General features: G+C 43.4%; 1 protein-coding gene across 1 annotated transcript in view; it reads left to right on the top strand.

Annotated features, from left to right (window-relative positions):
* The first annotated feature begins 561 nt into the window (after nucleotides 1-561).
* Nucleotides 562-14,760, top strand: part of hectd2 (HECT domain containing 2) — a 67,099-nt gene continuing 52,900 nt past the window's right edge. The window contains exons 1-2 of the mRNA XM_087849958.1: nucleotides 562-1,083; nucleotides 8,660-8,801. Coding sequence (XP_087706084.1) covers nucleotides 1,000-1,083; nucleotides 8,660-8,801 — 226 coding nt within the window. The 5' untranslated portion in view covers nucleotides 562-999. The remainder of the gene's footprint in view (nucleotides 1,084-8,659; nucleotides 8,802-14,760) is intronic.

The following is a 14,760-nucleotide window of genomic DNA, read 5'->3' as shown; positions in this document are numbered from 1 at the left end:
AAAATTCCTTTAAAAATGTTTATCCAAAAACAGATAAACGAGGAAATATTTTCTTTCTCGTTAACAGATTTCTGCACAAGCACGTCCCTCCCACCTGCTGATGAAATATCAGATGACGATTTTTTGACATAAATCACAAGATGATCACTTTATGTTATATAAATAAAATTATTGGTTTCTTAACTTTAAGCAATGTGATTTAAAAAAATTATTAATGAATGCACTTATTTATGTAATAATTATTTTTAATTGCGTATTTTCTATTCTTACTTTTTTGATTGGACCTTTTTTGCAGGTATTTATTGATTCTTGCTGCGTTTATATTTGCTTGAATTACTTAAATTCACAGAGATCGTGAAAGTTTCAGCGCCAACATGTGTTTATTCTTTCGTTCTCTCTTCTAAAGCTCATGTTGCCCACTGTCTGCCGTTATTTCCTCCTCTCTCTAGCTCTCTCTCTCCCCCGTGTGTGTGTGTGTGTGTGTGTGTGTGTGTGTGAGAGAGAGAGAGAAGCTGTGCTCTCCAGGCGCCTCCTCCTTCTCCAAACATGGCGCCGGCCCGCAGCTGTGCTGCCTCCCCGTCAGACGACGCAGAGAGGGAGAGAAAGAGAAGAAGAAGCGGGTAGAAACTCGCCCCAAACTTTAGGAAAAAAACTTAATTTAAAACCAACACTGCTTCGTGCTTTTTAAAGTACATCGGAGACTTTACGCGCCGCTTTTGGAGACGTTTACGCGTCAGGCTGTGCGCGTAACGGAAAGCCCACCTGTCCGACGAAGGTAGATTTCACTCCGTTTCTCGTAGGATGTGAATCTTCCTGATTTTTGTGAAATAACGGAGCAGAGCGAGCAGGCAGCCGGGGGGCTCGGGGTCAGAGCTGGCTCTGGTTAAAAACATGTGCAGCCCTGTGACCAACAGCAGCGCAGAGGCTGTAGAGGAGTGAGTCTTTCCAGGGGACGGGGAAAAACGCAAAGCAACGTTTCCACTCTTCCACACTCGGAGGATGGATGGAGAACATTCTGCGCTGTCAGGAGTTGAGAGGGAGAGAGAGAGGCTCCCACCAATTTACAACAGCTCCCCTCCTGCTGTAAGAAACCCGCCTTTTATCTTTATCTACTACAACAGAGCGATCCCTGTCATCATCTGTTTGTTGCACAGAAAACACGTTTCACGCGCTACTGGTTGTTCTGCTGATAACGAGGCATATTCAAAAAGTTATACAAATAATAAGCAACGTTTGAACATTACAGGTAGAAATGTTAGACATCATTATCCGGTTTGAAAAAGACAATATATGAATTCAGGTTGAGGTTTTTCATGCATGTGCTTTAAAAAGACAAACCAATGAGAGGTTTTTAGGAAGCTGGTGCAGGTTCAGGAACAGCACTGGGGTCTGTGTGCCCATACTGCTACATTCAGAACTGATTGTTTGAGTTTTACTGTGTAATAATAGATATCAGGCGTTTTCTGCATCATTGTGCATTTATTGTACAGGCAGCTTTGCCTTCACACAGACTTTTCTAAGAAACAATAAAAAACCGTTATGCAACACAAACCACCGTAATTAGAACAAAGGATTTTACTGCAGGTCATCACTGCATGAGTCTCTGAGCGTGCATCTTTTTTAATGCAGTTTCATGTTCCACTTGATCCAAAATCATTTTGTAAGAAGACAAAAATCTTCACTGTTTGTACTTCAGGAATCAGGTACATGATTTGAACTTGTGTAAAGTCCCCTAAACGTCCTGAACAGATAGAAAGGTGACATTTAACAAAAAAAGACGGCACTTTTGTTGCTTTTTGGAAAAAGTGATGCCCCTGCCTTACATAATGACGCCTGACTCCAGCTCTCCAGCAGTGATGTAATCATCCGAACACAGAGCCGCGCGCTCGCCTCGCTCGTCGGGCTTTTCACCGGCGTTGTGTTCGGTTTGATTCTCTGTGTCACTCTGGAGCAGACTGGCGGGCTCGCTGGCTGCTCCGTTGATGTCATCTACATTGTGTCAGGGAGCAGGAATGTGCAGATCAGAAGGTTCGGGGCTAATAAACAGTCTGTCACTGCTGAGACCCACTCTGTCTGGAAATGCCATAAAGTGGCCGCATGCGCTTTTCTGGCCCGACTGATTCTGATTCTTCTTCAGAAGTTTTCTGGCTGCTCAGGCTCAGTGCGAGCTGCAAAGATTCAGGCTTCAAGTTTGGAGAAACAGCTCCTGGAGACAGTGGCTGCCATTGTTTTACCCACCAGTAAAAACAGACCAATTGAAGGCAGCTGGTGCTCCCTGTTTTTTATTTTTTACCTGATCCAGAATTCTTGTTTCGGAGAGTTCCCGATGATGAGAAAGCGTGTTATTATCTGGAAGACGTTTTCCAGAACTCCAAGAGTTTGATGAGCTGATGGTTACTTAAGATTAAGTCAAGTAAAACCTGACTCAGCAGATTCATGGCAAACATTTTTTGGGTTTCAAGCTCTGATTGTTGGGTTCTGCTGTTTTTCTCTGAAAGTATTTCAACTGTGGCTTATTGCATATAAAATCAGCCAAATCTTCTGGCTGCCTTGTGTTAATTGTTATATTGAGATTGAAATAAAAATAGTTTCTCTGGTGCTTCAGAGTTTAGCAGTGTGAGCTCACAGGTGGACGCTCCTCCTGTTCTCCCAGGTTTGTCCTGGAGCTGGCTTAGTTCTCGGCTCAGGGAATTCTTAAACGCTTTGCTTCCAGGTTTAAAAAAAATCTTTGATAGACTCTGTTTATATGTTTCCACTCCACGCAAACGTTCACAGCAGCATCTCTGTAGATATGTTGATTTTTATTACACACAGCATTTCCATCATCCATCTGACGGCGTCCACGATTATTTTGATGTTGTTCAGTCTCCTTTGTCTTTGTTTAGCAGCTCAGTTGCTGGTAAGCAGCTAGGCCCCGCCCTTTATTCTTTCATGTTTTCTCTGTTGATCATTGCCACGGCAACGCGTTTCAAGTACCTGCTGATTGGCCTATTAAGAAAAGCCTTGAAGCATAAATTAAGTGGCACAAGCTGAGTGCGATTTGATTTGCAGATGACTTTCCGAGAATGCCTTCGACAGACCTGGCTAATCCATCCATGATAATCCATAACCAGGGAATTCAGTTTAAAATGAATTACATGTGGATTTGAAGATGAGATTCCCAGTTTGCAGGAGAAAATGTTTGTCAGACAGAAATGCTTTTTTCTACAGGTTTCCTGGGTGACATTCGTGTTTATCCACAGCAAACAGCCAGCATGCTAACTGAATCTTAGCTGACAGCTCGCTAGAAATTGAAAGAGCAGCAGTGCTTCAGTGAGTGTGTTTGTGTTTGTGTTCATCTCAGCTTCAGACTAAACTCAGAACTCCACAGAAACTCTTGGTGTTCCCCTAGTTTCCCTTTAGTCCAGGGTGACATCGGGGCTTTCCTGTGACTTTGAACACAACACGCCGGCTCTGAGCTTCAGGTTCTCTTTGAACACGCAGTGCACATCTGATTTCTGCGTCTTAAAGAAAGAGCTCAACTTTATTTACTTTGCCACGGCAGACAGCGCGTCCTCAGCATAAGCAGGACTGATCATCAGAGCATGTGACCCCGGTGTAACCTGCAGTGTTTCACATCACTTTTTGGTATAATCTCAGCTCGCTTCACATCTCCAGCAAGGTGGTACTAAATAACGACGCTCTTGTGCACGATTACCAAACCAAAGCCAGCTCAGAGCCAGGCAGTACTGGGCCACTCTGTCAGTGGTTTGGGGAGTTTTTCTTCAGATATTGGCGCTTGGTGAAAAATACTAACGGGACTAATGCTTGCTTTATTTTGCCATGACCGGTCTCCAAACTGATGCCAGACTTGTGGTGATGATGCTGATGATGATGCACCAGAATGAGCTCACTGATTCTGTGAGCCATCTCGGATAAATGTCGGCGGCTCACTGGAGCTGATTTCAGCCTAAATCAACCCAAACCAGCTGACTTGAAGTTTAAATCTGGGATCCAGAGTCAGACTAACATCTGGTGCTGTGCTTCCGAAGCTCAGCCAGATGTGGCATCATTAAGCCGCACTTACTCAAACTTGATGAGGAATAATGTCTGCGTGTTTGGAAACCATTTCTAACAGACTGTTGAGTCTCTGTGTTCAGGAAGCAGACTGCACATCAGCTGCAGGTCAATCTGCAGGATGAGATCGTGAACTGAAGCATCTATAGCTAAAGACAGTGCTTCACGTTTATATACAGTATATTAGACCTGATTAGAGATGAGCAGCTGACAGAGGCGAGGCTGAGCAGAGGGTGTGAGACACAGTCAGACGCTGAGCTCTTCGTGGCGTGGTTTCTCTCTGCATGACAGCATTTCCTCTCAGACTAAATGACCGAGCAGAGCCGGACACGACGGAAATCACAAGACTGCTGCTGAAGCCGTTTAATTACTGTCAGATGTGAAGCGGGATCTAGTTATCGAGAAAACTTGAGCAGGAATGATTTGGTGACGGCCTCGTTTCCTTGATCGAGTTGTTTATGCTGCACGCTTTCCCGGACATCACCTGTCAATCAGCTGGCGTGGGCGGGCCTGTGGCGATGATGAAAGAGTGAGTGATGTGGCTTCACTGGGAGAGGACTGTAATTATACACACATCCCTTCTAAGGGAGGGATGCAGGAAAGCAGCTCTGCGTGAAGAGAACGGAGACGTTTACAGCGGCGCTTCGGTCTCTGTGAGGTCTTCATGTCGATATTTAGCATCTTAGTTTGGCTTTTAGTGCATTAATTAGCACCATTTATGAAGCAAATATACTTATATACAGCATATATATCATATATACAGCAAACTGATGTCAGTGTCGTTAATTTCATGAACATTTATCAACAAAAATGTTCTTAATGGAAACCAGCTGAGCTGATAAATGATAATAAATGCAAGTAAAAAATGTATAAAATATCTCAACAGTGTCGTTGTTGTATAGGTCACAGTTATGGGATGTTATGGGATAGCTTGCCCACAGTTCTTGCCCATCTGCCGGCTGCTTTGCAACCCACCTCCACCTTTAGCTTAAGATCGTTTTTGATTCTGGGCACAAAAGCAGTGATGAGCAGTCAGGCTTGCAGCGTTATACCTGTTTCCACTGTGGCCACAACATTTGTCTCTGGAGTGCTCGTTTTGGCTCGACCCTGTTTTATTGGGGTTTGTTGCTAATTAAAGGGGAAAATGGGTCTAAAGGAACCGTTCAAAAGATTTAAGTAAATGCATATCCGTATCTGTTTTTAAAAACCTTTTAACACCAAATTGTCCTCTGAAGATAGATAAGATAGAGTCCTTACAATATTCTAGAGAGAAGCCCCAACAATAAGAAGATCCTTTGGAGATGACGGGGAGGAAGAACTTCCTTTCAAGAGGAAGAAATGGTAAATGGCCTGTATTTGTATAGCGCTTTACTAGTCCCCAAGGACCCCAAAGCGCTTTACACAACCAGTCATCCACCCATTCACACACTGGTGATGGCAGCTACATTGTAGCCACAGCCACCCTGGGGCGCACTGACAGAGGCGCCACCGGGCCCTCTGACCACCACCAGTAGGCAACGGGTGAAGTGTCTTGCCCAAGGACACAACGACCAAGACTGTCCAAGCCGGGGCTCAAACCGGCAACCTTCCGATTACAAGGCGAACTCCCAACTCTTGAGCCACGATCGCCCCAATCTCCAAGACAGATCTGCTGTGATTATTTGGATGTTAAATACTGGTTTTGTTGTCAAATAGCTGTATGAGTCTGAATGTAAGTTTGCAAAAAAATTCAAAATAAAAACATTCAAATCTGAGGAAACATGGATATCCTGACTTTTGTGGAAATGTCCTTAAACAGCTGTAGTGAAAACACCAAATGTCAGGCTCGCAGAGTTAGAAAGCTGTCCATTAAACGCTTTTTGCAGAATTTCTCAACTTGTGGCGATTTAACGACCTCAGATGGAGCGACTGCTTTACTGCCTGCACTGAGTGGAATTTAAATTCACTTTAATTTGAAGTAATGAGAATCTTCTTCGACATGTGATTTATTGAATGATTTCAGTGTCTGCTTTTGTATTCCTGCATTAATTCTGGGTTTTCAAAAAGTGTTTGATCTGATTTGAGTGAAAAACCTGTTGCATCTCATTAACACTGTGGAACGTCGGAGCTGAGAGATGAAAGGGCACGTGTCGGCTCGTGTGTGTGTGTGTTGTACTACTTGTATTCTGCGTGTGACACATAAGACCAGTGTTGGGGAGTAACGGAATACATGTACCGCCGTTACGTATTTAAAATACAAAATATGAGTAACTGTATTCCGTTACAGTTAGCGTTTAAAAAGGTGGTATTTAGAATACAGTTACTTTGTTGAAATAAATGGATTACACGGCGGTACTTCCCTGTTTCATATTGTGGCGGGTCAGGACTGTTTGGGTTTTGTTTGACAGCTACGTTCTGTTGTTCCAGGCGGCAGCGTTACGGTTGCCATGGTTACAGGGTGACGCTCTCTCTCTGCGTGTTTCCTGGGTGAGAGAGCGCCTGTTGTTGTTGTTGTGCTAAGCTAACAGGCAGAATGCTACAGGTATAGCTCTAAAGAATGTAGCATCATGGGCAGTGTAGTCCGTGCTGCAGGGAGAATGGACTGCCATACCCGTTATGTGTCTGTGAGCGAGGGAGGGAGAAAAAGGAAAAGTACGAGCTGTCATCGAGCAGAAACGGGAGCTGGAAGCATGTAAATATAATAATAACCACTGCAGCCAAGAAGAGAGCCTGACGAGCCCAGCTGTAAGTAAGCTATTAAGACTCGACTGTACACCGTGTTCGTGTTTTCCTCTGAAACAATAAGTTCCGTTGGAGCAGCCTTTCAACGCCTCTCTCTGTCTCTGCTAGCAAAGTTGACCCAGACAACAAAGTAAAGCTAGTTTTCAGCTACGAGCCGACACAGAACCCACCGTATTAGCCAGAGGTCCCTTTACTACGGTTCGGAGCCGCGGACCTTCAGTAACAGTAATAAATCACAGCAATAGTACATTCATGTAGTTGTAAACAGCATGATAATATATTAAGTAATCCAAAGTATTCAGAATACGTTACTCTCATTGAGTAACGTAACGGAATACGTTACAGAATACATTTTGGGGCATGTATTCTGTAATCTGTAATGGAATACATTTTAAAAGTAACCTTCCCAATGCTGCATAAGACTGCACATACACAAATGAGCCACAACATTAAAAGCACTGCTGGGTGAATCACTTGTTACAATCCAGTGTGCATTAAGAAGACCTCCTAACTTTGAGACTGTTCAAATGGACTAGTTAAAAATTTGAACCACTACCCAGTTGTGATGAATGGGGAAACTATCATTAGAGACCAGAGAGCATTTTTCTGTGTGTGTAAGACTGTAAACGTCTGTATTTCTACTGTGAAGTTGGCTATTTTTGCGTTGGGGTCTATTGGGACTGACTTTGGAAGCAGCCTCAAGTGGACGTTAGAGGAACTGCAGCTACCGGCACTCCCACATTACAGGCCTCACCCACAGCCCACAGGACTGTAAGCTGCCTCAGTAGCACAAGAGACACACATGCAAAATGAGACAGGTGGTTTTAATAATGTGGCTGATCGTCTATGCCATCATCGTAATCCTTTTTCTTTTTTAAATGTAGCATGTACCTGACTGTTTCTGTTCTTTTTAGTGCTTTAGAGAAAATAACATGGAAAAACAACTGTGTGTGTGTGTGTGTGTGTGTGTGTTTGTGTGTGTGAGAGAGAGAGAGCGTGGTGTGTTTGCGGCTGTCATGAGCGGCTGCTGTGCATCTGTTGAACTCTCCACCTCCTCTTCCTTCCACCTCTCGAGCCTCCTCTACGATCTCTTCTCTCCATCTGTTCTTTCATTTCCATTTCTTCACTGACTTCCTGTCTCATATCCTCCTTCATTTTTCCCCACTTTCTCTCATCTTTTCTGCATTACTTCACTTTCCCTCACTTATCCTTCTTTCCTGCTCTCTCTTTTCAACATGCTTTCTCTCCTCTTCTCATCTTGTTACCACATTTTTCTCATTGCACTTGTGGTTCACAGACACCCAAAACTCATCAAGTACCAAAAAGATTAGACGTGTGATTCATCACAGAGAAGTTCATTCACTCGGTTCAGGTCATGTTGTCATTGTCTGTTCATGCAGCTGAAAACCTGATTTCATGTAGAGGTTCTGACTCTAGAACAAGCTAGAGCACCACTAAGTGCTGGTTTCTTGGTGTTATGGGTGAAATCTGGGCTTAAAACCTGGCCTAACCTGGATCATCTAGAAGAGATGAGATGGAGGTCGTGTCTGGTTTCAAAGGGCTCCATAGTTCTGTTTTAGTTTGTATGTGATTGGATCTCGGAAAATAAACAGAGCTGGTTTTCCATAAAGTTTTGGAGTAAAAGGTTTGTGTGTGTAGCTGAAGTCATGTCCGGTAGTCTCTCACTAAAGCTGGCATCTCCACTTTGATTCTCCACGTTTCTCTCAAGGTGACGTTGATTATGGAGTTACAGACTGAAGCGTTTGAGTCTTCAGGACGGTTCAAAAAGATAAAACAAAGGAGGAGATAACTGGTCTGTTGTGTGTGCATGCAAAAAAACCTCATCTCCACTCGTCTTCATGATCATGTTTTTGTGTGGTAGGGTTTGGGGCGAGGAGCCAAGCAGCCTTTTCCATTTCTGGGCACCTTCATCTCCACGCTCAGCCAGAGGAGGGACATGGCTGGACGTGGACTGGCTGGCGGCATCATGGGCAACTTGACCGGTAACCACGGACTCAGACACGGTGAGTTCAGACACAACTTATTATTATTTCAGCAAACAGAGTGCTTTTGCCCCTTTTCTGTCTTTCTTTGCACATCGAAAAAATGCCGTCTCTATCGTCCATTCTGTGTTCGTGCCTTTAGTCCAGGACCAGATTAGAGCTTTGGCTTTCAGGAAATGACACCGGACTCGAGCTAGCATTCGTAAAACATTATGAGTAAAAATAAAAAATAATTTAAAAAACAGTTAAAAAAACCTCCATCCATCTTCTTCCGCTTAGCAGGCTCGGGTCGCGTGGGCAGCAGCCTAAGGAGAGAAGCCCAGACCTGCCTTATCGTGGTGGAGGGGTTTGTGTGTCGCAGGGATCCCAGGGGCTTTGCTGTCTGGGGGCTTTTGCCACCTGGCAGGGTCTCCCATGGCAAACTGGTCCAGACAAAGAGCGATTCAGAAGAACCCTATGAGTAGAACACCAAGGGAACAGTTCACCCTTCCTGGGATAGAGTTACCGGGGCCCCGCCCTGGAGTCAGGCCCGGGAAGGGGGCCGAACGCGAGCGTCTGGTGGCTGGGCCTCAGTCCACAGGGCCCGGGCACAGCCCGAAAAGGGGACACGGGCCCATCAGCAGCCAGGAGCGAATTAAAAACTGTTTTGGCAAAATGTGCCTGTTGAAAGAACCTGACTGGAGAAACACTGCTCTGTAAACCCGAACGCTAAAAGGATTTAAATAAGAGAATTATTTGGAGTTATTTGTCCCTTTTTTCCATTATTTTAAGCCATACGTAAAAAAACGTGTAATGTGCATCTATGTTACTGCAAGAATGCTGAAGCGTTCCAGCAGAATTAGACTGTTGAGCTGTGATTGGGACAGACACACAACCATTCACACTGCACCACTGTGCCAACTGATTCATATTAATGAAAAATATTTGAACTGACATAATAAGAACTTTACCACAGACATCATACAGAGATCAGGAGATATGACACTCACAAACCCAAACGATGAAGATGGTGTGATGTTGTGAAACAGCTGCTGCTACAAAGTGTTTAAAACCTGATTTAGGGGCAAAGGTGCCAAACCTCTGAAGTGTTGGCATTGATATGAAAGGTTTGGCTTTCTGCTGGCATATTTAGATCGGATTAAGTTTTGAGACTCACTTCCAGAAGCACTTTAAATATTTGATTACGTGCAATGTGCACTACTTTACTGCAAAAAACACTGAAACTCTCAGAGCTTTTAATGTTTAGGTTCTTCACCATAAAAGCAATTGTGAGGCTTCTCTGTGGGTTTAAACGTGTAGATGGAAACACTTTGCCTTTAGCATCTTTAGTCAAATTGAACTTTTTTACTTCTACTTGTGCACCAAGCTTTGCTCCGACTTCCTGTCGTCTGAATCGGCACTGCTTCATTCCAAAGCAGTAAAGCTGCTCAGTGTTTCGGAATATTGTTCGCCGCCTCTTTGCTCTCTTGGAAGCACCGATCCCCGTCCTCGTCTGCGATGTAATGATGTGTTACTTCCTCTGTTTACAGTGTGCTTGATGTATGCACTCACACTCTGTTTATGCTGCCTGCAAATGATGACATCGCTACTCTGAAATGAAAAGCTTTGAAAAGGAAGAAGAGAAAAAGCTGTGCGGCTCTCGCAGTGTGAGAAGATCAGACGCCTTCACTAATAACGAGACACTTACAGACATTTTTAAGGGGTGATTCAGATCTCAGCTGACTCACAGTTGAAGCTCAAGTCACTTAGACTCAAGAGCTGGAAACAACTAATAATTACAAATGGTTTGTTCTCCTGCACGTGAGGCATAAAAACGTGTTTAGATAAGCTTTTTAGTTTCTCTTATTAAATTAGCATCGCAGTTATCAGATTGCGATCTTTTCTGCGTGGCTTTAATTACTTTTTCATTGTGAGCGTTTCGACGGTAAAGGGGATGCTGCTTCCTGTTAAAGGCGAGGTTGTTTTTAAATGCCGCGTGAGAACAGAGACCCGGCGGAGCACCCACCAGCCCACTTTGTCACCGCGGCTACTGATGCCAGAATAATTATACAAACCTCCGCCCCAAATGAAAACCATATGAAAGTGAAAACCATCAAGACACACACATGAGATATTGTTGCATTCCTCGGGCCCGTTACAGTCGGCCAGCCTGCTGGATAATCACCGCAATTTGCTACTTCATCTGTAACGTGTTACGGGTTTTTGTAGAGATTTGTCAAAATAAAAGTGGAGTTTGGTCTCAGAAGGAACGCTGTTCCACTGCAGCATGATATGACTCAATGCAGTAAATATATAAAGTGGCTAAATTGGTTGTACGAAGTGCAAAAGTCTATTTTCTTTGTATGTACTTCCGATGAGCTTTCTCGTCATTTTTTAAAGTGGTCTTGAGTAACAATTCTCGAGGCTTCTGCATCTCTTCTTTGGACTTTGGCTGCTTTTGCACTCGTTTTCAGTCCCGGCCTGGTACGTGATCAGTTTCAGAGAAGTGTCTGTTGAAACAATCAGATATAAAAAGGTAGCTAACTTAACAGACAATATAGCAAAAAATAAATAAAAAACAAATTTTAAATCAAATCTTTAGGAACCGTTTTACTTGTAGCCTCTTGCAAAAATACATCATATGTTCCTGTTTCTTTTGCTAAAAATATGAAACATGTCAAAGATATCACAGTGTGACTGAAACAACATTTTTGCACCAATGCGGTGATTTCCAAAGAACTTTAGCTGCCATGTCTCAGAATCCTTAAAAAAGTTGTGGAAACTATTTTCAATTCAATTCAATTCAATTTTATTTATATAGCAAATCACAACAAAAGTCGCCTCAAGGCGCTTCATAGACACAGAGAAAAACCCAACAATCATATGACCCCCTATGAGCAAGCACTTTGGCGACAGTGGGAAGTAAAAACTCCCTTTTAACAGGAAGAAACCTCCAGCAGAACCAGGCTCAGGGAGGGGCGGGGCCATCTGCTGTGATTGGTTGGGGTGAGAGAAGGAAGACAGGATAAAGACATGCTGTGGAAGAGAGACAGAGGTTAATAACAGATATGATTCAATGCAGAGAGGTCTGTTAATACATAGTGAGTGAGAAAGGTGACTGGAAAGGAAAAACTCAATGCATCATGGTGAACATATCCACCAAATTGTAATAAACAGTAGTCATGTAGCCACGTGCTCACACATAGAGCAGGTAACCAGCAATCATATTTTGCTGTGACGTGACTGAATAAGAAGCTATCACTGTGCACTGTGCTATCACTGTACCCCACAAACCAGGGTACATGTCAGGTACAAGGTGCACACATCATCTCCAGTCTGATGCTTGCTTTGTTCAGAAAGCTCTGCAGCAATGAAAGCAGGATTTAATGGAAAGCACTTGAAAACACTTTGGGAAGATCTCTCCCCCATCATCAAGAGACATCAAAGTAAACTCTGGAGAAAGAAAGAGAAGGAGGAAAAAGATGAATGTGACTCTTGTGATCAAAAGGTGTCATGACAACGGATGCTTGTTGTTGTCAGCTCAGTGATGTACGAGCTGACAAAGCAATGATAATTAGGATGGTGTGAAGGAGGAAGGTGAGAGACGGGAGTGAAGATGGAAGGTGAGATGTAACAATATGTTCTTCTCCTTATTGCAGCTTTTTATTTCACTGAGGCTGAGAAAATCACAACGAGTGATGAAATCGAAATTTCTATTTGAAATCTACTTCTACACATTTTTTTCACTATTGGATTAATTACTTTTTCTAAACCAATGATTTCTTCATTGTAGCATCTTTCCTCACCCTCAGGACAAAATGCAGACATTTAGCTGTTCTGTTGGTGGATGAGAGGAGTTTTTCTGTGATATAACACGTGCCCATCTCTGTTCTTGTGTCCCTTTTATCTTCTGCTTGCACAATCCTTCCACTTCTGCAGAATGAGCATCCACAATGCACCTGGACAGGGCTGCGCCTGCCTATTGTTAGTGTTGGGATTGAGGCTAATTATAAAGAGAATGGATGGATGGTCATCAGTGTGGGAGGATAGATGAATGCATGTGTGTTATGCAGCGCAGCCTGGCCTCTGTGATTGCACACTGATTGGGGTTAATAGCTGTTGTTGATTCATTTCTCTGTTTGTGGAGCTCTTTTACTCCCAGCACATATTCCCTACACCTACATGTTCCGAGAAACATTCAAAACAGGCCCAATGTCTGTTTTGCAGTTGTTGTTTTTATTTTCATTTTCTTTCCATGTGTCAGTTTAAACGCTGTCGAGCTGCAGATCTACAGCTGTAATTTACAGTTTGATGTTTTTATTGAATCCACCCACCCACCCATCTTCATCCATCCATCCCTCTTCATCCATCCATCCATCCATCTTTATCCATCTACCATCCATCCATCCCTCTTCATCCATCCATCCATCCATCATCAATCATCCATCCATCATTCATCCCTCTTTATCCATCCATCCCTCTTCATCCATCCATCCACCCCTCGTCGCTCATCCATCCATCATTCATCCCTCTTCATCCATCCATCCATCCATCTTTATCCAATTACCATCCATCCATCTTTATCCATCCATCATTAATCATCCATCCATCATCCATCCATCCATCTTTATCCATCTACCATCCATCCATCCATCCATCCATCTTTATCCATCTACCATCCATCCATCCATCCATCCATCTTTATCCATCTACCATCCATCCATCATCCATCCATCCATCTTTATCCATCCATCGATCATCAATCATCCATCCATCCATCCATCCATCCATCCATCTTTATCCATCTACCATCCATCCATCCATCCATCTTTATCCATCCATCGATCATCAATCATCCATCCATCCATCTTTATCCATCTACCATCCATCCATCCATCTTTATCCATCCATCGATCATCAATCATCCATCCATCCATCTTTATCCATCCATCATCAATCATCCATCCATCCATCCATCTTTATCCATCCATCGATCATCAATCATCCATCCATCCATCTTTATCCAGCCATCATCAATCATCCATCCATCCATCCATCCATCTTTATCCATCTACCATCCATCCATCCATCCATCCATCCATCCATCATCAATCATCCATCCATCCATCCATCTTTATCCATCCATCGATCATCAATCATCCATCCATCCATCTTTATCCATCCATCATCAATCATCCATCCATCCATCCATCTTTATCCATCCATCGATCATCAATCATCCATCCATCCATCTTTATCCATCCATCATCAATCATCCATCCATCCATCCATCTTTATCCATCCATCGATCATCAATCATCCATCCATCCATCTTTATCCATCCATCATCAATCATCCATCCATCCATCCATCCATCTTTATCCATCTACCATCCATCCATCCATCCATCCATCCATCCATCCATCATCAATCATCCATCCATCCATCTTTATCCATCTACCATCCATCCATCCATCTTTATCCATCCATCGATCATCAATCATCCATCCATCCATCTTTATCCATCCATCATCAATCATCCATCCATCCATCCATCTTTATCCATCCATCGATCATCAATCATCCATCCATCCATCTTTATCCATCCATCATCAATCATCCATCCATCCATCCATCTTTATCCATCCATCGATCATCAATCATCCATCCATCCATCTTTATCCATCCATCATCAATCATCCATCCATCCATCCATCCATCTTTATCCATCTACCATCCATCCATCCATCCATCCATCATCAATCATCCATCCATCCATCTTTATCCATCCATCATCAATCATCCATCCATCCATCTTTATCCATCTACCATCCATCCATCCATCCATCATCAATCATCGATCCATCCATCCATCCATCTTTATCCATCTACCATCCATCCATCCATCTTCATCCATTTACCTTGGCCAAGACACTTCACCTACCGCCTACTGGTGATGGCCAGAGGGGCCGATGGTGCAATATGGCAGCCTCGCTTCTGT

The sequence above is a fragment of the Neolamprologus brichardi genome, chromosome 13 (assembly GCF_056152115.1).
Source record: "Neolamprologus brichardi isolate AB-2024 chromosome 13, ASM5615211v1, whole genome shotgun sequence".
Classification (NCBI taxonomy): Eukaryota; Metazoa; Chordata; class Actinopteri; order Cichliformes; family Cichlidae; genus Neolamprologus; species Neolamprologus brichardi.
The sequence above is the reverse complement of the archived record's forward strand: the minus strand, read 5'-3'. Positions and strand labels throughout refer to the sequence as shown.